We start from the raw sequence: 27,084 nt of genomic DNA, 5'->3' as shown, positions 1-27,084 counted from the left end.
GTCTGTCTGTCTGTCTGTCTGTCTGTCTGTCTGTCTGTCTGTCTGTCTGTCTGTCTGTCTGTCTGTCTGCCTGTCTGCCTGTCTGTCTGTCTGTTGTTCAGTCAAATTAGTTATATAATTTTCATTGAACATCAGTTAATTTTACTTCCTTGCATTTAAATTGCAGTTCTGCGTCCTGTTTGGTACTTCAATTCAAATTTAATTTAAATGCAGGAATTGGAACTTACAGGTTGGGTAGGCAATGTTTTTCATAAACACTTTTGTTTTATTGGTTGAATCTCTCTTCACATCCTGATAGCAATCAATAAAAGAGGTGATCTAAGTATATATATATATATTTTTTTTTTTTCATATATCTTCTGTGGAAGTCTCAGGACCAAATTTTTTTGTTCACTCACTACAATTGGTCCGAATGCAATGATACACCTGCCTGTCAACATACTGTATGTATTTCCGTACCTCTGCACAGCTGCTCGTGTAGACATCACACGTCATCAGCGCGTTTTAAAAGGTAGTGTAGAGTTGTACACAGACAGTCACCAAGCGCCGTAAACAAACAGCAGCCACCTTTTACAGTTTCTCCTGAACCAAAACAACGAGCTTATGCTGCTTTTACTCCATGTCGTAATTACCGGAATTAAGAGATGGCAACTCAGATGTTCACGTCCTCGTACTCAGATTTATGCATTTCTATGGCCACACTATAAATGGCGAAATTAATCCAGCAGTCAGGTGGTACAAGTCAGCGCTCTTTAAGTTGTTAACGTTCATTATTACTGTAAAGTTATGTGCTTTGAGACATGTGGTAATTTCACACCGTCTCGTGTGACGCTTTGCAGACTCTGCTCTGGCTGTATGCCTTCATATGTTTTGAAGGAGGCGTGTTTTGAAGACGCTCTGGAGAGAGGGGATCTTATGCTTTCAAAGCTAGCTTGCTGTATCTAGCCTCTCTGAAGTTGCCTACTTTGAGACATTTTGTAATGGTCTTGACATAAAATTCACACATAATGAGCTGACCTAAAACCTAAAGTGGAGACACATTTATAGACCTCGATTGTATATTTATTGTGCAATTTGGATATTCGTAGGTACGTTTTCATTGGCATCTATACCTTTGAGGCATTGGTAAAGGTGCTGTCCAGAGGCTTCTGCAAGGGTCATTTCACATTCCTACGAGACCCGTGGAATTGGCTGGATTTCATGGTCATCAGCATGGCGTAAGTATGACTGTGAATGAATATTACCTGAATGTAAAATCAGTGGCTAAACAAGCCAGTGCAAACATTTGTTATGGCTCTACATTTATTGATGAAAAATGTTTGTGAGATCCAAAATGTTGCACTATAAATCCTTCAATTAGTGTTGTGGTTAAATGCAAATGGTTTGTTCAGAAGAGGACTGAAACCATTTACAGCTTTATTTTTAACAGTAGTTTCCGTAATCAGATGCCATTCCAAATAGTCAGCATAGTGTGCGACGAATCAATTTTTGCTCAGTCAGGGTATGTGGCAACCACATTAGACACAAAGGCATTGTGAAAATACCCACTCAGATGTGAGAGGTCAAAGGTCAGTGTGTTTACAAAAGTGTAATGAGGCTGCTTGCATGGCCTGGTCCTCTGTAGACAGCCCTCCTCAGCTTCTCCATACGCCTCCCCAAGGTCCACCCTCACCACCCTTTACAATCACAGCCTGGCTGAATGAAAATGTTTATCCACTTGTAAAGCGAGATCACTTACCAGGCCTATTTTTAGCAGCTTCACACTTTAGCCCTCCTCAGAACATTAAAAGGCTGCGGTTTGATTGTAGTTCTGAAGGTGTACAAGAACTTTTGTGGTCCCAATACTGTCCTGATAGACAGTTATACATAGTACTACTTGTTACTAATAGCTAAAAGTATTTTATATGTATATAGGTAAGTAGTCATGTATGTTATCAGAAAAACTGAATAAATGTTATTTCTTGTGTATTTCCCCTGATGTCTAGTCAAGTGAATCCTCAATATATAAAGTGTATGAACACAACAGGTTGTTGATGAATATTTTAGCTTCCTATTGAAGCTTATTTTAGTTTTTAGCTTTACCTCTATGCATTTGCCAGCTTTTATCCAAAATGACTTACGTTGCATTTAAAGTAAACATTACTTAATAGTCCCTGCCAATTGAACCCATGACCTTGGCACTGTTAGCACCAAGCTCTACTGAATGAGCAACAGGAATCGGGACTTAATTTTAAAACAATACATTTCATCAATGCTTATTTCTAAATGTATTATATATCTTTTTTTATTATGTATTATGTACTAATATTTAAAGCTATTAATATAAGTTATTCATGAGTTGAATGTATAACGTGTCAGTGGTATAGTTGTGAGGTTTTAAAATAGAAGTCTTTTTACTTCATCCACAGGTACGTCACAGAGTTTGTGGACTTGGGGAATGTATCCGCTCTGAGGACTTTCAGTGTTCTTCGCGCCCTGAAAACAATTCCTGTAATTCCAGGTAAATACAGCATGTCATTTAACATGGCAACTCACTTGAAATGAAAATGTTTTGTACAGTTTGGGAATGCATCAGCCGAGATTTTGTTCAACTACAAATTCCAGGTCTAAAAACCATTGTTGGCGCCCTGATTCAGTCGGTGAAGAAACTGGCGGATGTCATGATCCTCACCGTCTTCTGTCTCAGCGTATTTGCTCTCATTGGCCTGCAACTGTTCATGGGAAATTTGCGGAACAAATGTGTCAAATGGCCTCCACTTGACTGGAACTACAGTGACAACCTGACCATGCTCTTCAATCACACAGACGTCAATGGCACTGAAGCTGCCTATAGCTTTTTCAACTACGAGGAATATATTGAAAGAGAAGGTGACTTCACATCACATTGCTTAAGTATAAGTCACAAATGTAGCCTGCAATTGCTGCACATAGTAGAAATTATTACGAATGGGTTTGGATACAGATGAAGTTGCTCAAAATGAATGAGAACTTGTCATGCACTGCAGTTACAGTCATTTAACACTTAAGTAAACAGATCTCCATTCCCTTTCCATAGAAAACTACTACTATGTACCTGGTTATTTGGATGCTTTACTCTGTGGGAACAGCTCTGATGCAGGGTATATATTTCAAATATGATATTTACCTTAAGCAATCATCTAAATAAGCAACTTTGAATTGGTGTTTTGCAATACCAACAGGAAGAAATGTCAAATAATTTAATTCAAACTTTATTCAGAGTGGTTTTAAGCAAACTGAATGTATTTATGTTAAATGACCCGTTCACGGTTGCTGTTCACAGGAGGTGCCCTGAGGGGTTCAAATGCCTGAAAGCTGGCCAAAACCCAAATTATGGCTACACTAGTTATGACACCTTTGCATGGTCTTTATTATCCCTTATCCGGCTAATGACTCAAGACTTCTGGGAGAACTTGTTCCATTTGGTGTGTATATGCATTCTGTTAAAGTCACATTGTTCCTCACCTTCTTGCATGTGATAATACAATGCCATACTATTATAATAGTTAATAGGGTTAAAAAAAATGACATGAATCAATCCATAACAAAAGCCTAAGATTGTACAATTACAATTCATTCCAGTAATAAACACATCTTAACATGAAGTGAATGCTTGTGTTCTCTATGCCTTTTACCAAGAATATAAATGAAGCATAAAAAGCCATATGTGTGCAAAAAAGCACCACTGAAAAGTGTCTTAAATGTTTCAGACGCTCCGTGCAGCAGGGAAGACGTATATGATCTTCTTTGTAGTCATCATCTTGGGTTCGTTCTACCTCATCAATCTGATTCTGGCTGTGGTGGCCATGGCGTATGCTGAACAGAATGAAGCCACCTTTGCAGAAGCTAAAGAAAAGGAGGAAGAGTATGCAAAAATCCTGGAGCAGCTCAAGAAACAAGCTGAGGTTTGTCATGCGGTAACATAACAGCTTAACCAGCGTAGCCTGAGCATTGGATCATTTGTTTTGTACAAAAAATACTTATTGTTAGTTCTGATTTTATCTGATGTTTTTATTTGTCAAGCAGCAGAAGAACAAGGTGGTAAATGGCAGCAAGACGTCACTATCCAGCAAAAAGAAAGGTGATGATGACCAAATTCAGAGCGACTATGATGGGATCGCACTGAAACCCCTTTCTAAATCGAATGGATCCAAAGGTAGCATGAAACACCTAGAAGTCCCTGACTCTCAGATGAGAGAAGTGAGTGCAGTGAATGCTACAGACAATGCTTTAGATGGTAAGTGTTAATGGTGAGTTCCAGAACAATTAAATAATACAAATCATATATTATGATATACAAATCATATGTATATATATTTTACTTTAATTTACAGAGCTGGAAGATAATCAAAGGGCTTGTCCTCCTTGCTGGTACAAGTTTGCTGACATATTCCTGAAATGGAATTGCTGCTCTCCATGGGTGAAATTTAAGAAGATCGTCTACCTATTTGTAATGGACCCTTTTGTGGATCTGGGCATCACCATCTGCATTGTGCTCAACACAATGTTCATGGCTATGGAGCACTATCCTATGACTGAGAGTTTTGAACACATGTTGTCGGTGGGAAAACTGGTAAGTACATCTACATATCAATATTAAATGTGTATTGAAAACTTATACTGTATATCTTTTGAGAATATGTTGAAAGTTTGTTGCAGAAGCTGGCTTCCTTGCATCATGTTGTGTTCTATCCCATGCAGGTTTTCACAGGTATCTTCGCAGCAGAAATGGTGCTAAAACTTATTGCACTGGACCCTTATCATTACTTTCAGGTTGGCTGGAACATTTTAGACAGCATAATTGTGACCTTAAGCCTGGTGGAGTTGTCCTTAGCCGATGTTGAGGGCTTGTCTGTGCTAAGGTGCCTCCGTCTGGTAGGTGAAACTTGATTGAAATGTCAACTATTAAAGGGATAGTTAACCTAAAAGTTACAATTCTGACATAATTTACTCACCCTCATGTTGATCCGAATGCATACAACTTTGTTCCATGGGAGACAAATGAAGAAATCAGAACAACTGGAAGTAGATGGGGACCAATGGCTGTCAAGCTCAAAAAAAGGGGGAAAAGCACCATAGAGGCATAATAAAAAATTTTAATGTGACTGGTACTACACTGGAACTAAATTCCAAGTCTTCTGTAAAGGGATTTACAGTTTAGGACCCAAGGACCAGATGTTTGAAAGAAGACCCGGAGTCAGAATTATAATAAATTGAAAAGTTTTACTGAAGATAGTTTGCAGTTTCATCAGCAGAAGTCAGCTTCAAGACTCACACGGGAGTTAATAGGCCGCATTCCAGTTACAAAGATCACAGCAGTTATACCATTTCCAAGGTCTAAGCTACGTCATTGCTTACAGGTTGAATGATTCTCATTGGCTAAGAAATAGATAAACATAGTCATTTTCCACACATATACAGATAGACTGAAGCATATCTTCATCGATTATGCAGCTGACACTCAGAACCTGAAGTTAGGCATGTCATGACCTTCCAGGTCGCAGATTTGGGTTGCTGGGTGCCAACATGTCCAGAACAAAAACTCAATCAATCTTCAATAATGCCAGTGGTCCCTTAACCTGTAACCAAAAAGACTAACGCACACACTGACACACATCTTTTCCATTGTTGGATTTGGACAGGCTCTAACTAAAAACAGGAGAGTATTCTCAAAACATCAAGATAATGCGTTCTTTCTCTCAAGGAGAGCAACACTTTAGTCTAACTGGAAAGTAAAGCTTTAACAAAGAGATGGTCCCTTAACCCTTATGTGCTGTTGTGGCTGTTTTCAGCCACTATGGGGTATTTTTGAGTCTTATTTTGGCCATAACTTTTTCCGTGTTTCAGCAAATGGAATGATTTTTGGTGACAAAGCTTATTTTTACACATATTTTAGGAAAATGCTTTGAAAATTTTCAAAAACTCAACAGTACACTCTGGGCAAATTCACTACCCTTTCGTTATGTTCGTGGCTGAAAACAGCCACTACTTTAAACTGCTGTAAAAATTGATCAGATAAATATTTTTTTGCCATTTTTTTTGCATAAATCTATTAATCAACCTCAGTCCTGTTCAAAACTACTAAATGTTTTTAAAAAAATCAAGATTTTAACTCTTTAATTGCCAAATTCATAAATTATGTAACTGATTTGGGAGGGGAAAAAACACAAAATTACTTCTTTTCAATATAAAATGTGATTGTGGACTGGATTTTTTTTTACCTTTTATCACAGTCTTGGACATGTCAAAGATTAGAAACAACATTGGTTTTGATGCATTGTTAGTTTTTGTGCAGCATCAGATTTTAACTTTTTCTCCCTCATTTACTGTTCGTGGCTGTTTTTGCCCCATTGACTTCCATTATAACCACATTTTTTGATTGCAAAGCCATGACACCATAAAATCATGCATTTTTGATTGTTGGTGGTTTTCCTTGTTGGGAAGAGGTAAAAATTTTAATTTTTACTGTTGATAACCAGGTGGCACCATTAACCCTTTAGATAGGCCTGTGCAAAAAAAAGCTTAGTTTCTGGCTTTTACATGGAGTTATATGGAGTATAATAGCATAATAAAGTGTGTGTGTGTGTGTGTGTGTGTGTGTGTGTGTGTGTGTGTGTGTGTGTGTGTGTGTGTGTGTGTGTGTGTGTGTGTGTGTGTGTGTGAGTGTGAGTGAGTGAGAGAGAACTCACCTTGATGCGTCTGAGAAAATCAAAATATGCACCTCAGCTCTCAGAACTACATGGAGTAAACAAAAACAAAGTAAGTGTATTTATGCATCTGCCTTTTGATGGTGAGAAATGCAGACTAAACAAAAACTAGGCAAGTGGATTTAAACACTTGCATGCAAGCCTGCTGGTCATTTGATGGTGAGAAGAGCAGCAAGCAACATGAGAAAAGGCTTGACTTGTAGTGAAGTTCTAGAGATGATTCTGCAGCCTGACCCCTCCAGCGAGCTGCAGGATGTATTGTCTTCTCCCTCTGACACCACAGACTCAGGAGAGGCAGATCCTGATTTGGATGTGGCACCCTCATCATCCTCTCTAGCTTCCACTGAAGGCGAGGAGGATTCGGAAGATCCTGGGTCTGGGTGGATTGTGAGAAACAGTGAAGTTTGATTTTCCACCAACGCGGAGACAACTCCCTTTCTTCAGCCTGCCAGAGGCGTGACTTCATGTCTTCACTTCACAGTGGTCGTGCGATTTTTAGAGCCACCATGTTCCTCTCAAGATTCAAGAAATCACCAGAGCTCTGCGTTTTGGAGGTTGGTCATGCTGACAATGAGGTCAATCATCTCGTCGGCCCTGGAGTCACGCCTCTGGCAGGCTGAAGAAAGGGAGTTGTCTCTGCGTTGGTGGAAAACCACACTTCGCCGTTTCTCCCAATCCACCCAGACCCAGGATCCTCCGAATCCCCCTCGCCTTCAGTGGAAGCTAGAGAGGATGATGAGGGTGCCACATCCAAATCAGGATCTGCCTCTCCTGAGTCTGTGGTGTCAGAGGGAGAAGACAATACATCCTGCAGCTCGCTGGAGGGGTCCGGCTGCATGATCATCTCTAAAACTTCACTACAAGTCAAGCCTTTTCTCATGTTGCTTGCTGCTCTTCTCACCATCAAATGACCAGCGGGCTTGCATGCAAGTGTTTAAATCCACTTGCCTAGTTTTTGTTTAGTCTGCATTTCTCACCATCAAAAGGCAGATGCATAAATACACTTACTTTGTTTTTGTTTACTCCATGTAGTTCTGAGAGCTGAGGTGCATATTTTGATTTTCTCAGACGCATCAAGGTGAGTTCTCTCTCACTCACTCACACTCACACACACACACACACACACACACACACACACACACACACACACACACACACACACACACACACACACACACACACACACACACACACACACACACACACTTTATTATGCTATTATACTCCATATAACTCCATGTAAAAGCCAGAAACTAAGCTTTTTTTTGCACAGGCCTATCTAAAGGGTTAATGGTGCCACCTGGTTATCAACAGTAAAAATTAAAATTTTTACCTCTTCCCAACAAGGAAAACCACCAACAATCAAAAATGCATGATTTTATGGTGTCATGGCTTTGCAATCAAAAAATGTGGTTATAATGGAAGTCAATGGGGCAAAAACAGCCACGAACAGTAAATGAGGGAGAAAAAGTTAAAATATGATGCTGCACAAAAACTATCAATGCATCAAAACCAATGTTGTTTCTAATCTTTGACATGTCCAAGACTGTGATAAAAGGTAAAAAAAAATCCAGTCCACAATCACATTTTATATTGAAAATAAGTAATTTTGTGTTTTTTCCCCTCCCAAATCAGTGACATAATTTATGAATTTGGCAATTAAAGAGTTAAAATCTTGATTTTTTAAAAAACATTTAGTAGTTTTGAACAGGACTGAGGTTGATTAATAGATTTATGCAAAAAAAATGGCAAAAAAATATTTATCTGATCAATTTTTACAGCAGTTTAAAGTAGTGGCTGTTTTCAGCCACGAACATAACGAAAGGATGGGAATTTGAACAATGCACAAGGGTTAAACTATAGACTTCATTGACCCCTGTGCTGTGACCATAGTTGTCAGAGTACCCTAAACATCTTTCCATATTTCATTTCTGGAAGCCGGGCTAAATGAGCAAGCACTGTTACTGCATTCATATCAAGTACAGACATTAGACTAGAGAATACATGAACAGAACATTTCAATAATCACACTGGTAACTTCTCCAGAGAAGTCATTCAACTCACTTGATATTTAGAAGGAAAAATATTGATTAATACCTTGATAATAATCACTCATTACAGATACAGATACATACAGATACAGATACAGATACAGATAGCTTTATTAATCCCCAAAGGGCAATTTAGTTTCTACAGTACACCGTCTAGACATACAACCATTCACATTCACACAGCCATAACATAGTGTATAACAAGGGTTACATGATAGGGTCCGGGTCCCAGGACAATTTATAAAAAATAAATAAATAAGAAACATCAAAAAGTTCAGAATCCGTAGCTCCTAAAGTGCATAGTGTCAGAACAGATCAATCCATAATTATCTCCTCAGCTCAATATTTAACAGATTGATTCCTGAGGGAATAAATGATCTTCCATAGCGGTTAGTCTTTCTAGGGGGCTGCAAGTAACGCCGACCTGATGGCATAAGAACAAATTCATCCCCCAGAATATGATGTTGATTCATCAGGCTTTTTACTTTTTGAAGAACACGTTTCTCCCAAAGAGAATTTAGGTCGCACATTTGAATTCCAATGATTTTGGAGCAGACTTTCACAATATTATTTAAACAGTTTCGATCCTTCACTGAAATGTTACCAAACCAACAAATGAAAGAAAAGTAAGAAGGCTCTCAATATACGACAAATACACAGTGCACAGTATAGGTTTAGAAACCCCGAAGGAATTTATCCTACGCAATAAATGTACTCTCTGCTGGGCCCGTTTGACCACTGATTCAGAGTTCCTTTCGAACTTCAGTTGAGAATCGAAAATCGTACCCAGATATTTATAATGATTTACAATCTCTACATCCTCACCATGAATCCTGCATACTGAGGTATTTGTCCCTTTTTTCCTAAAATCGATAATGAGTTCCTTAGTTTTAGAAACATTAAGGTCTAAAAGGCTATCATCACACCACTTAACGAAATCAGGAAGTGCACGACCGTGATCTGACTCTGTGCCATGGAGAAGTGACAACAGAGCAGTATCATCCGAAAATTTGACAAGAAAACTATCCTCTTTAAAAGACCTACAACTATCCGTGTATAAAATGAAAAGTAGCGGGGAAAGTACACAGCCTTGTGGGGAACCTGTGTTGGAGACTTGGGCTTTTGAAGTAACCCCATTTACTAAAACCCTCTGTGTCCTGTCAGTAAGAAAATTTAAGAATAAGGCTAAAAACTGGTCGGGCAAATTAAAATAAGAAGCAAGCCTCTCAATCAAAATGAGAGGCTGCATTTTGTTAAAAGCTGATGAAAAGTCAGCAAATAAGAGCCTGGCATGAGATTGGGGTTTCTCCAGATGCTTATAAAGTGTGTCCAGAATAAAAAGCTTGGCATCATCCACACCTTTATTCCCCTTACATATACATTGAAGCAGCAGTGGATTCCAACCCACCCCCTTCAGTTCTAAACCATATGATAGTTTATGTATGGAAATGGAGAAAGACTGAAATTTAAGTAATTTTTCACTGAAAATCTCACTTGAGAGTAGAGGTCACCATTCACTTTCATTGTGTGGAAAAGAGCAGCTTAGACACTGCTATAAATAACTAATTGTGTGTTAATTTGAAGAAATAAAGTAATACGGTTTTGAAAACATGTCACATGATCCTTCAGAACTCATTCTAATTGGATGATTTGATGATCAAAAAAAGTTTCTTTATTATAATCTTTGCTATCAATGCAAAACAGTTGTGCTGCTTAATTTTTTTGGTGGAAACCGTGACATATTATTTTCCAGGACTCTTTGATGAATGGAATTTCATTTATTTGAAATAGAATTATTTTGTAACATTATCTTTTTACACCATAGTTGCTTTTGCATTGTCATAAAGAACTATACTAAACTTAAATACATTTTATGTCCAAATGTGATTACTAAAATTGCAATGTTTTGGAATTTCAGGACTAATCTCTCTATTCAAATCATGAATCTGTTGGTTGCAGATGCGTGTGTTCAAGTCTTGGCCAACCCTAATCAAGCTGATAAGGATCATCGGTGATTCTGTGGGTGCTCTTGGAAACCTGACCCTTCTCCTGGCCATTATTGTCTTCATCTTTGCTGTGGGGGGGATGCAGCTTTTCGGAAAGAGTTACAGGGACTCGGTGTGTAAGATCTCAGTGGATTGTGAGCTCCCTCGCTGGCACATGGCAGATTTCTTTCACTCATTCCTCATCATCTTTCGTATTCTATGTGGGGAATGGATCGAAACAATGTGGGACTGCATGGAGGTGGCTGACCAAGGCATGTGCATCGTCGTCTTCATGATGGTCATGGTTATAGGAAACCTAGTGGTGAGTAGATTAACTCCATCTTAGATAGATAGATAGATAGATAGATAGATAGATAGATAGATAGATAGATAGATAGATAGATAGATAGATAGATCAAAAGGCAGCTGAGATTGCATAAAGATAGTCCTTATATTTAAAATACCTTTAAAATTATGCATAAAAGAATGCTTTTTGTTGCAGTGTACTGTATTATACATGTTTCAGTCACCTATTTGAGATATTCAAGAAGTGAAATATCAGTTGAGCAGGAGTCAAATATTTTCATACTATTGCATTCTTGAATGGCCTCATAAGCCACATATCCCCATCCCAAATTTGGTATGTCATTGTATTTCATCTTTTGCATTATTATAGTTTTTCTCATTCTCTTCCTGAAGGTGTTGAATCTCTTCCTGGCTCTGCTGCTCAGTTCCTTCAGTGGGGACAACCTGTCAGCGTCTGATGATGATGGGGAGATGAACAATCTGCAGATTGCCATTTCTAGAATGACAAGAGGCATTGACTGGGTAAAGGCCTTCGTTATCGGACATGCAAGACAATGTCTGGGCCTGATGCCAAAGGAAGAGGGTCCGAACGTAAACAAAGAGGGAGATTCTAAAATGGCCACCATGAATTCCAGTCTGTCCGTTATCAAAGTGCCTATAGCCAATGGTGAATCGGATTATGAGGATGAAGACAAAGGCGGCGTCGATAACAATTCTAAAGTGAGTTTTGTTCATTGAAAAATTCTTCAAAAGATAGTTGTGTTCCTAAAATCTAATGTGAAAGTTCACACAAATGCAAAACCGGTCGCCAGAGTGTCACTGACATCCGTCCATCAACACCTTTTGACACCTAGACATGTGTCCCAAATACTGTTGACACCTGCAAAGTCCATCTGGAGCCCCATGGGTCATCTTGTTTAGAGAGTATGTCTGAGGAATGGCAGAGATCATGTGACACGGTGACGGGGCGTGGGAAAGAGCACCGGCAAAGCATGATTAGTTACAGTACCTTGCTAAACAACATCCTGAAGAAGAACCAGCATAAAGCACATCCATGCCTATAAACTTTCTAAAATCAATCCCTACCAATTACCAATCCAGTTTTACCAATTCAAGTCATACATTTTATTTAATATTTGGTTTGTTTAAGCACGCTGGCTCTAACTCATTAGGCAACTGATTGTTGGCATGCCACTGGATCAGGTAACACAGTTCATATGTCATGCCCTCATGTGTCGCACAGCCCTGCATTTCACAACCAGCTATGTGTCAGAGAGAGGGAACACGAAAGCAAAGTTGTACTTTAGTCTCGTGTGAACAGTCGAATAAGATCTGTAAGGTAACTGAAACATGATCTTATGTTAGTTTTTTCTTCATAAAGCCTAATCTTGGAACTTATAGTCACATTAGTTACTTTGAACACACCTACCAGTAATGGGTAAATTGAAAATAAAATGTCCCCTACCATTATTTTTTTTAATTATATTTTTGTTCATATTTTTTAAGCCATTTTCCTTGCGGTTTTGTCAAACTGCACAAGATATTTAGCAAAAAATGACGTTTGCTTGAGTTGACTGTTAAAATATCTTTGATTTGCTCTTTCGTACAATCCAGCCTAAACCACTAGATCACACTAGATTGTTCATTCTATTGACTTCTATTCATACGCATGCCAACGCAGGAGACAGGAAACGCAAACTCATGCGAATTCCAAAGTTCAAGTTTGGTGAACTCCGATCACATGAAGATGCGTGAGCAACAGAAGATCAGTATGTCACAGAGTGACCTCTTAGCTGAATTAAAAGAACGCAAACTTTAAATCTGCAGGAATCCTGTACCTCAAACAGTATAACATGGCGCTAGCAATGCCACTGTCATTGGTCTGATTCCCAGGGCATGCATTAACTGATAAATTGTTTACATATTCAAAGTAAGTTGCTTTGGATAAAAGCATCTGCCAAATGCATGAAAGTAAATGTAAAAAAAAAAAGATGTTGCAGAGTGTGACGCCATATTACGAAAATTGCAGATATCCATATGTCCGTAGAAATTTTGCATGCTTAAAGTCTAATGTGAGTGCGGCTTTACCTGCCGAATCCAATTTTTACTTGATTTGAGAACCTGGAAGCAAGTTTGAACCTTCCTCAAGCAGTTTGGGACTTTTTTAAGACCTTTTTGCCGGTTTCCAGACACAGAGGATATTCATTTGTTTGTAAAAGTTGTAAAATGTATATTCAACCTAGAGAATTAACCTGCAGTTTTTTTATCTGTACAGAAGAACTATGGCGATGAATCGTCAACCTGCAGCACAGTGGACAAACCTCCTGAGGTAGAAGAAGTAGAAGTGGTGGAAGAAGAGCATTCCACCTTCCCTGAGGACTGCTACACAGAGAGTGAGACATCAACAATGACTATGTGTAGTATATTGAGTCATATTCTTGTTATTAACATATTGGTTTGTCTGCGTTCCCAGACTGCATCAGACGATGTCCTTTCTTGGAGCTTGACGTTACCCAGGGTAAAGGGAAGGCATGGTGGAACTTACGTAAAGCCTGCTACGCCATTGTGGAGCACAGCTATTTTAAAACCTTCATTATCTTCATGATTCTCCTCAGCAGTGGAGCTTTGGTGAGTCAATCAATAAACCATTTTTTTTATTTGTTTAACCTGAGTCCACAAATTTATTTTATTTATTTTCATATGTATGCTTTTTTAAAATCAGGCATTTGAGGACATATACATTGAACAACGGAGAACGATTAAAATCATCCTTGAATATGCAGATCAGGTCTTCACCTATGTGTTTGTCATTGAGATGCTTCTGAAATGGGTAGCTTATGGTTTCAAGGTCTATTTCACAAACGCATGGTGTTGGCTGGACTTTCTCATCCTTGATGTAAGTATTAGTTCATCCCACTTTCAGAAAGAAACTTTATCTATTTGTGATCCTTGAGTCAAATTTAAGTTACAGTGTATTTCTGTAATATCTCATATTTTATAAAAGCTTCTGCATTATTCTGCTATTGTTAAATGGATGGTGTACATCTTAAAGCTAAATGTTTTTATTTGTTATTGTGACTGGAGTAGTCAATATGTCACAACAAATCCATTTATCTCCACTTATATAAAACAATTTGTTGCAGTAGGCTACTACAACTGTTTAGTAGTGCAGCCTGTGAGGGCAAGTCAATATAAAGACATGTCATGTTATTTTTATTTGCCTTTTTATTGCATCCCATTCAGTATACTGACATGTGAAGGCCAATATGAAGGCCAAGTATGGTAACCCATAGTCCTCTGCATTTAACCCATCCAAGTTAGTGCATACACACATAGTAGTGAGTAGTGAACACACACAAACACACAAACACACAAACACACACACACACACACACACACACACACACACACACACACACACACACACACACACACACACACACACACACACACACACACACACACACACACACACACACACACACACACACACTGCAAATCATGGACAACTTGCACAACAGTAATTTCCTGCCGGTACTGAAAATTACAACTCAGGTAAAGTGTGTTTTCTTTCGTTGTGGTGTTGAAGAATTATCAGCCACAAAGTACTATTTAATGAAAATATGATATTTTTCATTATGTAGTGCTTAATCTTTTTTAAAGATTATCAACAAAGTCAGTTCCTCAGAACGCAGTAACATCTGCAGGATGGACGGCTCTGTAAAAAAAAAAAACGTCTCGGTTACTATTATTTACTACGTCTCGGTTACTATTGCCTTATACTAAATTATCCATAATTTTTTATTATTTTAGTCGAGAGCCATCAGGAAAGCGGTTTTGAGTGAGAGATACTTTAGTCCCACAGATTGTAGTGGTTCAAAAGGGTCACCTTTCATGGCCTCTAGGACCGTGGAAAGGTCCCAGACGGGAACCGAAGGGGGTCGAGGAGGGTTCAACCTCCTACAGTAGCTCCTTTAAGGAAGTGGACGATAAGGTCGTTCCTTCCCAGTGACTAGCCATGCGTTGGTTTTACAAACGTAGCTATGGCCGACATGTACACTTTGAGCATGGAGGGGGACCTGCCCTCATCCAACAGCTCTTGTAGAAAGGAGAGAACCTCCGTAACCCCACAGTAATGTGGATCCACGTTTCGGGCTGAACACCAGCCGGACAACACTGACCACTTGGAAGCATAGAGCCGTCTAGTAGAGGGCGCTCTAGCCTGTGTAAAACCTGTGGTATCCGTTGATAGCCCATACGCGCAGAGCCCAAAGCTCGGGGCGTGGATGCCAAATCGCACCCTTGGCCTGGGAGAGGAGATCCCTCCTCACCGGAATCAGCCCCGCTTTCATCTCCAGACAGTTTATGTGCAAGCACTTCTCTCGGCCTGACCACAGGCCAAAAGCCGGCCTGCCCTCGTAGAGGGCGCCCCAACCTGAGTTGGAGGCATCTGTCGAGACTACTTTCAGCTTCGAGATTGCTCCCAGATTGACGTCTGACTGATACCAGTCGGTCGCTGTCCAAGGCTCCAGAGCTGTAACACAGTTCTGGGTTACCTTGATGCGTGCATGACCGGAGGTTGCTGAAGTGGACGCATGTGAAGCAAGCCCAGCCGCAGTACCGCTGAGGCTGAGGCTGAGGCTGAGGCCATGAGACCTAGCATCCTCTGAAAACATTTGAGAGGAATGACACTGCCAGCTTTGTCTGGTTGTGAGCATTCTGAACATGAGTAGAACACGAGTAGAAATCCGCTACTCTCTGTTGCAGAGGAGCGGTTTCTATGGCCCCTTTTCTCAGCAGATTCGCTATCTCGGCGCAAAGTAGATGTACTACTTCGTTTTTCAACGTAGTTTCGACGACGGCTCGAAAGCGCGGGGTTCTGCGAGCGAACTGCAGCGAGTAGCCTCGCTTTATGATGTTCAGCAACCATTCTGACACGCCCGGGATAACTTCCCATGCTTTCGCACGTATGGCTAGGGGTAAAATGGGGTAGAACCAATCGAGGCCGAGGTCCTCCACGGCCTTAGTCAGGAGGCGGAGGGGTTCCGAGTCGACGCTAGCCCACACTCCACTGGACTCTTGCAGCGAAGGAGCGGGTTCCGGGACGGGAACCGGCCACTCTTCGCTCCCTGAAGCAAGAAGAGAGCAGCTGTCCTCTTCCGCGTTGTCCCCGTCGCAGCGGCGAACACACACGGAGAGGTATACAAAAAGGATATGGGCGCCAGATGGCGCAGCAGGAACGGTGGCTGAAGGCGGCGAGAAGATGGCCGGCTTCCTCAGTCACTTGCTCTGCGATGCAGATGGCTCGTCCCGCTGCAGTGCCTTTTCAACGACGCAGGCTTCTTCCGGAGATCCGGAGTGTGAGTGAACACTTCGCTGAAGAGATGAAAAATCAAAGAGCACCCTATCGGGATCTGGCTTATATAGGCATAAGCCACGCCCATTCTGGCGGGCCGTGATGACTGACGCTATAGCGCCCTCATTGGTGCTTACGTCACAGGCAGCTTGCCGATAGATTGCAGCAAGTTGCCGCAGAGCAGCCAATAGGTGCGCGAGCTGCCTCGCCTAGGTCTTCTTGCTGTAGCAACATGCATTTTAAAATAATACAAAATGATGGATAATTTTTGGCTTCAGTATTCTCGAGAAAAGGGATTTCCCCGTAGCGTAAACCAGCTTACGCAACACAAGAATACTCTCGTAAGAGAACCTTTTTAACAGCCGCTGAAAATTGAAATCGAGTAAAAGATCAATGTTGGGATTTTAAGAATCGCTACTGAGATCATTCAAATGAAGATCACAATTATCGAAAAATCTATATTTTACCCAGCCCACATAAATATGTCATTGTCAAGAATATCTGAAAGTACATTTTCTTGTTTTTTAAGAAAATCTGTAAAATATTTAGCCATTTTCTTAGAAAACGAGAAAATGTGCTTTCAGATATTCTTAACAATGTCATGTTTATGTGATATTTAAATGCATATTATTTACCAACAATGGATCAGGTAATTTGGTAAGCAATATAAAGACAACATAAGGGTTAATTCAGTATTAGGGCTTCAAGATGTGTTATAGATGTGAAAATAACCATTGATATAGTTTATACTTATACTTAGTAATATACTTTATTTTAATTATTATTTTTTCAGGTGTCCCTGATCAGTTTGACTGCAAATATCTTAGGCTACTCTGAACTGGGGGCCATTAAGTCTCTCAGGACTTTGAGAGCGCTAAGACCTCTTCGAGCTCTCTCCAGGTTTGAAGGAATGAGGGTAAGTGTGTGTGTGTGTGTGTGTGTGTGTGTGTGTGTGTGTGTGTGTGTGTGTGTGTGTGTGTGTGTGTGTGTGTGTGTGTGTGTGTGTGTGTGTGTGTGTGTGTGTGTGTGTGTGTGTGTGTGTGTGTGTGTGTGTGTGTGTGTGTGTGTGTGTGTGTGTGTGTGTGTGTGTGTGTGTGTGTGTGTGTGTGTGTGTGTGTGTGTGTGTGTGTGTGTGTGTGTGTGTGTGTAGTAAGTTTTCTGCTTCCACCTTCATCTTAACTGCATTCATTAATTAGCTGTCCATAATATTATTAGTTCAGCTATTTCTCACATTTCTTGGCTACACTTTATTTTACAGTAGTAATGTAAGGTAACAACATGGGATAGGGTTATGTTTTGGGGTAGGTTCTGGGTTAGTACCTTACCCAGTTAGTGTTATTACTACAATAAGTACATAGTATACATGAAAAACAGGGTAGGGTTGCATAAGTCATTTGTAAGTTCTTTCTAAATTGGAATGCAAAGTCCACAGTTGAGGCTTAGTAAATACAAGCTAGTTTGTAACTAACTCTGTACTTTATTCAGTTGCACCATTTGTTCTTAAGGCAGAATGTAGCTAGAAGGTCATAAGCTGTCCGTAAAGTAATGCACAGTCTCATAATATGACGTTTAACCTCAATATTCCAATAGCAGCCTTCAAATACGCGAGCAGAAGTTGTTTACATGCTGTGAATTTCAGTTTACCTTCATTCTAACTTCTTTTACCTCACGTCACTAACGGTAAAAATAAGTTTACATTAAATACGATACCACTTAATCATAAAACATAAGTGTTTTTATATGTAGGCTAAATAACATTCAGAAATTGTTTTTGAAACTAAATTAATAAGAATCAACAAATAAATTCTGATGCAAAAACAATATATAAAAAATTACATTTATAATGACTGATTTTATTTGACATGCACAACATGTTGAAGAGCCACTAACAAAGTAATATTTTCACACAATGTTCTTTCTCTTAAAGTGTAAGCGAGTGTAAATGTCAGCATTATCACAGTCTAAAGAATTGAGTCTGTCGGGTAAAACAAGAGCATTGATGCAATTCAGTCTGTCTGCTATTTTATTCCAACCGTTACTCCTGATCGGAGATCCAGTAAATATTTAGTTTATACGTAGAGTTGCCTTTCAACTCAAAAATATTTAGTAGTGCGTAAGTTGTAACTTAGTGTCCATTTACATCAAAACTAGGCTAAGTTGTATCTAACACGAGGGACAAAGAAACAAAAGCACGAGAAGGACCGAACTAGAAGCAACCATACATGTACAACAACTGACAAAGTAACAAGCTTTAGATAATGAGGAAACAAGATACACCTGCCGAATCAACATGAAAAATGACATAGGACTACAAAACTTAGCACAAGACAGGAAATGACAAAAGTACACAAGACAAGTGGAACACAAGACAGGAATCATGACAATATGCATCATCAATAAGGTTTATACTGAATTTGATCTTTTAATGTCACTTGAACACATAAAGCCACTTTTCACTTTAAGCATTTTAGAACGTCTCGTTTTAGTTATTGAAATACAGCAGCAGGTGATGTACTGTATATGGACCACAAATGCCCAAAACTTGCATTTTGTTCATATATTTTAGTTTTTCTTCTTTAGAGATGTGATCTAAATATTTTTGGTTAGAAAAAGTCTGTGTTGCAGTTCTATGGTAGTTTTACCAGACACATGTCCACATCAGTAACATGACTAAAAACGATTAATCATTTTCAAGTTGAAAAAAAAAGTTGGCTATTCAATCTTTGTGAAGGTTAATGGTTTAAGGTTGGGTTCCAGGCTCTCACGCTGTCAATATGCACAGGTGGTGGTGAATGCCCTAGTGGGGGCCATCCCCTCCATCTTCAACGTTCTCCTGGTGTGCCTAATCGTTTGGCTCATCTTCAGCATCATGGGAGTCAACCTTTTTGCTGGAAAATTCTACTACTGCTTCAACGCAACATCCGAGTCATTTTTCCATACCAGTGTGGTCAACAATAAGACTGATTGCCTTATGCTCATGGAAAATGGATCAGATGTGCGATGGAGGAATATGAAGGTCAACTTCGATAACGTAGGCATGGGCTACCTCTCCTTACTGCAAGTGGTGAGCATTGATATTAGTCGTCAAATGTCTGCCCTCCGTAAACAGATGTGCACTGATCTGCAATGAAAAATACACTTAAAAATACACTTTGCTTTCCAGGCAACATTTAAAGGATGGATGGACATCATGTATAGTGCTGTGGATTCCCGTAACGTAATGTTGATTTTAACCATTAACTAAGAGAATAAGAGAATCATCTCCCATGTGTGACCCCACATGATTCAAATTCGAATGCGCAATATTGTTTTCCTATAATACGTGTTCGATTCCTTAACAGTGTTCTCCGTGCAGGTGGAGGATCAGCCAGAATATGAGTCAAATCCCTACATGTACATTTACTTTGTGATCTTCATCATTTTTGGCTCTTTCTTCATTCGCAATCTATTAGTTGGTGTCATCATTGACAATTTCAACCAACAAAAGGCAAAGATAAGTGTCGGCAATGGGTCGTCTTCATCTGTAGCGACACTAAAACACTTTATGCTCTGGAATAATTGTCTCTTTGCCTATACTTAGGAGGAACAGATATCTTCATGACAGAAGAGCAGAAAAAATACTACAATGCCATGAAGAAACGTAATTCCAAAAAGCCACAGAAACCGATTCCAAGGCCTACGGTAATATATATATATATATATATATATATATATATATATATATATATATATATATATATATATTATATTATATTATATATTATATATATTTTTATCAGATGAATCCTTAAAATGAATAGACTTTCATAGTGAAAAATAAATGTACCAAAATGTATTTGAAATACATTTATTTAATGCTAAGTATACTACAAATACATTTACATATTTATGTACTTAATAAAAATACCCTGCAATTGTACTTTTGGTATACTAAATTGATAGTTTAATAGTCTACTAAATTGGAACAACTAATTTTGCACTTGATGTACTTTAGTTATCCAGAAATATTGCTGAGAGGTCCAACTAAAGATATACTTCAGTATATTTGATTGTGCTAAAGTGGAACTATTGAAAGTACTTTAGGGGACACTTTAAATATCTTGCATTTAAAGACTGATATTATACAGTGATCATACTATCCTTACTGATAGTGATATTAAAACACATATTTAGGATTGTTATTATTATTAAGAAAAATTGTGCACTAAATAAGTACTCCAAATGTATTTGCAATTAACAATTTGCAAGTACACCCTCCACATGAAAAAGGCTCATTAGGTAAGTGAAACATTACAAAATCCATATTTCAGTATGCTCTATTTGTTTTATGGTATTTAATTGCAAAATTTATATCAGTAAGTGTTGATTTGTCAGTAAATAGGCTATGTTAATGGGTGTATAGTATACTTAGTATGAAATAAATGTATTTTAAATACATTTGGTATAGGGTTTTTTTTAACTAAAAAAAAACTGTGTTGAATCTGATATTATTTTTAAAGTACTAACTGCATCTTCTTCTCCTCGGGATGCTCTTCTCCCACATATGCTGCCTGGATATATCTGATGTTTGAAGAACTGCTTCCAAGGCTTGGTATTCGACCTGGTCACCAAGCAATTTTTTGACATCTTCATTATGGTCATGATCTGCCTGAACATGGTGACCATGATGGTGGAGACGGATGACCAGAGTTTGGAGAAGGAAATTATTCTGTTCTGGATCAACTTTAGCTTCATCGTGCTCTTCACCGGGGAGTGCATTCTCAAGATCATCGCCCTGCGCTATCACTACTTCTCCGTTGGGTGGAACATTTTTGATTTTGTGGTGGTCATTCTTTCAATCTTGGGTAAGGCTGATTTATTCATAGAAATCACTTAGCAATCATGATGTAGAAAAATTTTAATGGATGCAAAAAAAATTGTCCTATATATTCATTTAAATTCAAACTGAATTAATCTTCTATGATGAGTATTTTTTTTATTCATTTTAATGTCATATTATAGACAAAAGCCCCATTAAAGTATTTTTAATTTGGGAAAATTAAACCTTAATTTGGCATAATCCTTTATTATTTTACCTTACAAAGACATTGAATACTTCAACAAAACTTCTTCACTGCTTATTCATATTGGAAAAACATTTGTCTGCCAAATCTGAGTTATGTCTAAATCATGTAAAAAAAAGAAAAGAAAAAAAAGAAGATATAATAGAGAAGACATGACTGTGTCGAGGTCTATAAGCCTCTTAATTGTTCTTTTTTTATGACAATGCAAGGTTAGTTCAGATTGTAAAATGTCCTGTGGTGTAACTTCCCAAAAACATAAATATATACAGTATATATATTTATTTATTTATTTATTTATTTATTTATTTATATTTCTTTAAAAAAGAAGATGTATCCAAATATTACACTCAAACTCATATTCAGGGTGTTATTACTTTTGACTTTTTAGAGATTTGAAAATGCCATGAATGTTTTTGAAAATCATGAAATCAAAAGGAGCACCTAGATGATATAATTGTAGATTAGATTATTGTAGATTCAATTATATAATTATCTAATTGATTATAATTGACCATAATACTTCCATGTTAATTCTTTGTCGTCTCACAGGTCTTTTGCTGGCAGACCTCTTCGAGAAGTACTTTGTGTCACCTACGCTGTTCCGAGTCATCCGACTGGCCAGAATCGGCCGTGTCCTGCATCTCATCCGTGGGGCGAAAGGAATCAGGACGTTACTGTTTTCGCTGATGATGTCGCTACCTGCCCTCTTCAACATTGGTCTCCTTTTATTCTTAATCATGTTCATTTTCTCCATATTCGGCATGTACAACTTTGCGTATGTGAAAAAAGAAGTAGGCATCGATGACATGTTTAATTTCGAGACCTTCGGGAACAGTATCATATGCTTGTTCGTGATCACGACGTATGCCGGCTGGGATGGACTGTTGTCTCCTATTCTCGACACTCCACCAAACTGTGACCCGAATGTGGAGCACCCGGGAACGCATGTTCGAGGAAACTGTGGGAGCCCCGCGGTGGGCATCGTCTTCTTCTGCAGCTACATTGTCATCTCGTTCCTCGTCGTGGTCAACATGTACATAGCCATTATCCTGGAAAATTTCAACGTAGCGACAGAAGAAAGCGGCGACCCCTTGTGCGAGGACGACTTCGAGATGTTCTATGAAACCTGGGAGAAATTTGACCCCTCTGCTTCTCAGTTCATCGCTTATAGTAGACTGTCTGAATTCTGCGACACGCTAAAAGACCCCTTGAGAATCCCGAAACCAAACACATTGAAGTTGATCACAATGGACCTTCCCATGGTCCCTGGTGATAAGATCCACTGTCTGGACATCCTCCTGGCCCTCACTACAGAGGTGCTGGGTGATTCTGGCCAGATGGATGCCATGAAAGGAACTATGGAGGAGAAGTTCATGGCGAACAACCCCTCGAAGGTTTCGTACGAGCCCATCACCAGCACTCTCAGACGTAAGCAAGAAGAAGTGGCTGCTTCGACCATCCAAAAAGCCTACCGCTCACACGTCCTCAAACGCTGCCTCAAACACGCTTCGTATATGTACAGAGAGAAGACAGACTTGAAGAGACGAGAAGAGAACGCTCCGGAGAACGAAGGGATGATCGCTAACAAAATGAGGTATCTTTATGGAGATCAAGCCATTGAGGACAACAATCCTGTGGGTTTCTCTTTCTCTCAACATGGGGAAACACAGCATGGGGCTAAGCGCCCCCCAGTGAAGGTTCAGAGCGACGTGGTCTTGCACTCTGCCCCTTTTCCCGTTCCTGACTCCTCAAGTGCTGCGAAAAACTTGGAGTCAATTGTGTAGCAGGTTCAAGCCATTGTGTACACTCAACCTTTGGAAAGCCCAACAATACTAAGACCCTTCAGGAGACTTAGTTATACTTCGGCACACAACAGCAAGTATGAAAGAAATTCATTGAGTTAGTAAGGTGAAGATTCTTTGTGAATGGCTAAGAGTTGTAATCAGTATTATTGATGCAATCGATGGCTCCTCTCAGTACTGCCCCCCCCCCCCCCCCATGTCTTTCAATAATAGCCAGAACAGACTTAGCCTGAAGATCACTTAAAGATCATTTTTGTAGTATGAGTTAATTGCATTTATCAATTAACACATATTTGAGACTTAGATTTACGGCTAATTGTTACTTACTTTAAACTAGCATTCAAAATAAACATATCGCTCTGATTTTGCACTAACAGTTAAATAAAATGAATAATGGCAACCTGTTAATCAGAATTTAATCAAGTATATTAGTCTTAATAGGTCAATGTAAAGACATAATATTATACGTTTGTCTTCATACAGACTTTACTAACAGCAGTACATTTGGTTATTGACTGGTAGCATTTTAAACCTTAAATCAAATAAAAGCAGAATCTCTAGTTTGCCCAAAGATAAAAAGGTCACTATAAAATTAAATTAACCAAGGCTAACTCAGACCATAAAACAAATAGAGCATACTGTAATTTTTCACTTGCCTAATGAGCCTTTTTCATGTGGAGGGTGTACATGCAAATTGTTAATTGCAATTCTGTGAAATCCTTGGTAATTTTTACTTTATTTTGAGCCAGATGCGCAATTGTGTCCTGAATGTCAGGCTGTTCAGCCCAGTTATGTAGTGAATGATAATGGACATGATGACACAATATACAGAGAATATTCTGTAGAAGATAAACTATGCTTTTAACAGGGCATTGTTGGAAATGTTGGAAAAACTGCATGTATGAGTGGATGTATCAGGGTCAGAAAGTAGAAAAAACTAGCCATCTTAGCATATTGCATCCTACTTTTTATTAGCATTCTGTGGAGACTGTCTCCCAGACACCAACACAGTGTTGGCCCAGATCCAGCCCACATCTGGTACGCCTGGAATCCACATGTTGCTGACACTATATTGCTGTCTGGGCTGTCGATGACGTTGTATGGACACAGTCTGCTATAATGCCTCCAGAGAGTCAGACTGAACAAGACTGACCAAATGTGCCTTGTCAGACTGTAAGCATCCCTATCATGTTTCACTGTACCTAAACTCATCCAGCATTTACAGTTACTCACTCAAATGCATTGTTATTTTGATTATCAATGTTTAATTGCAAAGTTAACAATTTATCTTTCTCTCACATAACCGATTAACAGCATTTAAAATATGACAGTTTATTTTTTGCTGCCAGTTAAAGAGGTTTAAATGTTTTTAAAGAAGTCTTTTCATTTGTTTGTCATTTCACATCATTTTTTTTATTTTTTATTATTGAATTAGTGAAACATTTTGTACTTTTGAGGATAAATTTAATAGAATTAAACATGCACTGGCTTCTGAAGCTACCAGTTTATTATTTAAGCCCGCAAGCTGAAAGTGTTAGAATAAGCACTCAAAAAAGCATGAAGATTTGGATGCTTTCAAACTCTTTATTTATGGCATTTCTATCACTTTTTTATATGTGTGAAATGCAAACCAACAGTGTGGGTGATAAGCAGAGAGATGAGGATTACAAGCACTAAGATCAAATGCATTTAATTGCCTTAAAATGCCTTACATTTTTAAGCACAATTAACTTGGATGTTTAAGTAATTCCAACTTAAATTAAACATTAAACTGACTCAAAAAAACTTAGTTCAACCTTTTATAACATATAAAAAAAGTTGAAACTTGCTTAACTTATTTTGATAAGTTAAAGCAATAAAACATGTTGTTATAACATATTGACCATACAATTGTTCAGTGTGCAGTAATAACCTGACCGTGAATAAAATAGTAATGCTCAGAATAATTTAATGCTTTTTAGAAAAACATTTTCATTTATCATCGATTTTATTAATTACCCCTTGTGCATCCTTATGGACTTTTTTTTTTTTTCACTTTGCCTGTGTTAATGCTAACTGCATAAAATTTGACACAGGTGTGTATTTTTATTGGAATTGTACTAATTCACCGCCATTTCCTTTAAAAAATCAATTTTGCACTATACACAAAATACTTCCTCTCAGCGCTTTTTGGACAAAAATGTCCCCATTGAAACCCGTGAAAATGTCAATTTTTAATCCCAGGGCCAAAAATGATGGAATCTTTGTTAAGAGGCTTTCAGTCTGTTGACAAGGCTTCAAAATTAAAAAAATTACCAGATGGTGCCATTTTTTTTCAGGTTTGGCCTATAAAGCAAAATAATCACTTTATTCCTGTTTTCTGCTTCAGCGTATTATAGAGCCAATTGGATAAATTATGCAACGATAATTGTGTGGGTGTGTTGGTATGGATGCCTGAGTATGGTTGGTATGTGTGTTATTAAAAAAAATAATGTGTATAAGAGAAAAACTCAACTGCAAATAACAAATCCAATCTCTGTGTCTATTAGTGGAGTTTTGCTGGCATCCAATGGGGAGAATCTGTTATACTGCGCCCAAACAAAATCTTACCGAAAGCTCATTTTTTGAGATATCAACCTCAAATTTGGAACACAACTTATTTAGATTTATGGCTTTGGTTTTCTAGCCGTTTTAGAGTTTTAAAAAAATCATAAAATATATATTTTATATAAAATATTGTTCATAAATAATTTTCATAAACTTAAACCTATATAACTTTTTTTTGGATTTACTTATTACTATTATTTTCATTTCAGCAATAATATGCCAATGCTCTTCTTTAAAATGAGACCAAACTTAAGTCTGTACTCCCTAGCTTCACATTTTTATTACAGTTTTTTTTGACACGGACATTTTTGTCCTCAATGGACCTATGTGTAACTTTTTTTAATTGATGCACAAGGGTTAAACTAAGACAAATGAATAATAATAGAATACGAATCTGAATCCACTTCTTAATGTTATGCATTGATTAAAAAAAACATGTTGATTCATTATTTAATTTTCTAATTAAATCACTATTAAAAATGTTTTAGTTGAATATTTTATCAGATGGTCTTTAATGTTCTGTGTTAAAGTACTAACACACTGTTTACTGAATTTGACACTTCACAGTATCTGTCACTTGCTGAATGCATGTTATGAATAATGTAACATTTTTCAAGTACTGAAATATTTGTAAATTTTATTGTATATTCTTTCGGTTTACATGCCTGAAATAAACTCTTGTTTTTTGAGTCTTTGATTTTTTATTATGTTCTCTAACACTATGTAATAAAAAAATTAAAAAAAAAAACAAGATTCTATTTGTCTTTGGGATATTTTCTCATTAGTGTTTTATTAAATGCAGTTAAGAGAAAGTAAAGCTTTGAATTACATTACCAAAAAAATGTATATTAAAACAACTTTTTCTATTGCATATTCAATTGTCCAGCTGATATGGCAAACATGCACCACCCCGTGGTCAAGATCAGACCACCCCGAATCAGCGATGGTTTATTATTATTTTATTTTATTCATTTTGGATACACTTTAGCCATACCGATTTGTTTAAATGAATAAACTTCCAGAAGTTCCAGTGCACTAAATACCCTGGTTAAGGTACTGTATACTATCGCATACACACATTCAAAACTATGGGCCTACAGACACAAGAACACATGCTGCTCACTGGAACCATAAACAGTATATAAACTGGCAACCCAGTCTCACGGCAGTTCGTGATATGGTCACGTAATTTAATCTATTGATTCGTGGC

General features: G+C 38.2%; 1 protein-coding gene across 1 annotated transcript in view; it reads left to right on the top strand.

The window, feature by feature from the left end:
- The window catches only part of LOC307010546 (sodium channel protein type 4 subunit alpha B-like), a 32,165-nt gene extending 5,929 nt beyond the window's left edge, over positions 1-26,236 (top strand). Inside the window, exons 5-26 of the mRNA XM_079635334.1 lie at positions 1,089-1,217; positions 2,409-2,500; positions 2,605-2,868; positions 3,056-3,119; positions 3,302-3,443; positions 3,729-3,923; positions 4,045-4,255; positions 4,353-4,591; positions 4,720-4,893; positions 10,736-11,083; positions 11,461-11,787; positions 13,343-13,460; positions 13,541-13,695; positions 13,790-13,963; positions 17,217-17,339; positions 19,206-19,487; positions 19,587-19,640; positions 19,779-19,916; positions 20,000-20,104; positions 20,997-21,267; positions 22,036-23,303; positions 23,509-26,236. Coding sequence (XP_079491460.1) covers positions 1,089-1,217; positions 2,409-2,500; positions 2,605-2,868; positions 3,056-3,119; positions 3,302-3,443; positions 3,729-3,923; positions 4,045-4,255; positions 4,353-4,591; positions 4,720-4,893; positions 10,736-11,083; positions 11,461-11,787; positions 13,343-13,460; positions 13,541-13,695; positions 13,790-13,963; positions 17,217-17,339; positions 19,206-19,487; positions 19,587-19,640; positions 19,779-19,916; positions 20,000-20,104; positions 20,997-21,267; positions 22,036-23,270 — 4,840 coding nt within the window. The 3' untranslated portion in view covers positions 23,271-23,303; positions 23,509-26,236. The remainder of the gene's footprint in view (positions 1-1,088; positions 1,218-2,408; positions 2,501-2,604; positions 2,869-3,055; positions 3,120-3,301; positions 3,444-3,728; positions 3,924-4,044; positions 4,256-4,352; positions 4,592-4,719; positions 4,894-10,735; positions 11,084-11,460; positions 11,788-13,342; positions 13,461-13,540; positions 13,696-13,789; positions 13,964-17,216; positions 17,340-19,205; positions 19,488-19,586; positions 19,641-19,778; positions 19,917-19,999; positions 20,105-20,996; positions 21,268-22,035; positions 23,304-23,508) is intronic.
- Positions 26,237-27,084: the final 848 nt, after the last annotated feature.

This window comes from Phoxinus phoxinus (assembly GCF_949152265.1).
Source record: "Phoxinus phoxinus genome assembly, chromosome: 1".
In the NCBI taxonomy this organism is placed as follows: domain Eukaryota; kingdom Metazoa; phylum Chordata; class Actinopteri; order Cypriniformes; family Leuciscidae; genus Phoxinus; species Phoxinus phoxinus.
Note: the sequence above shows the minus strand (reverse complement) of the source record. Positions and strands in the feature narration are given on the sequence as shown.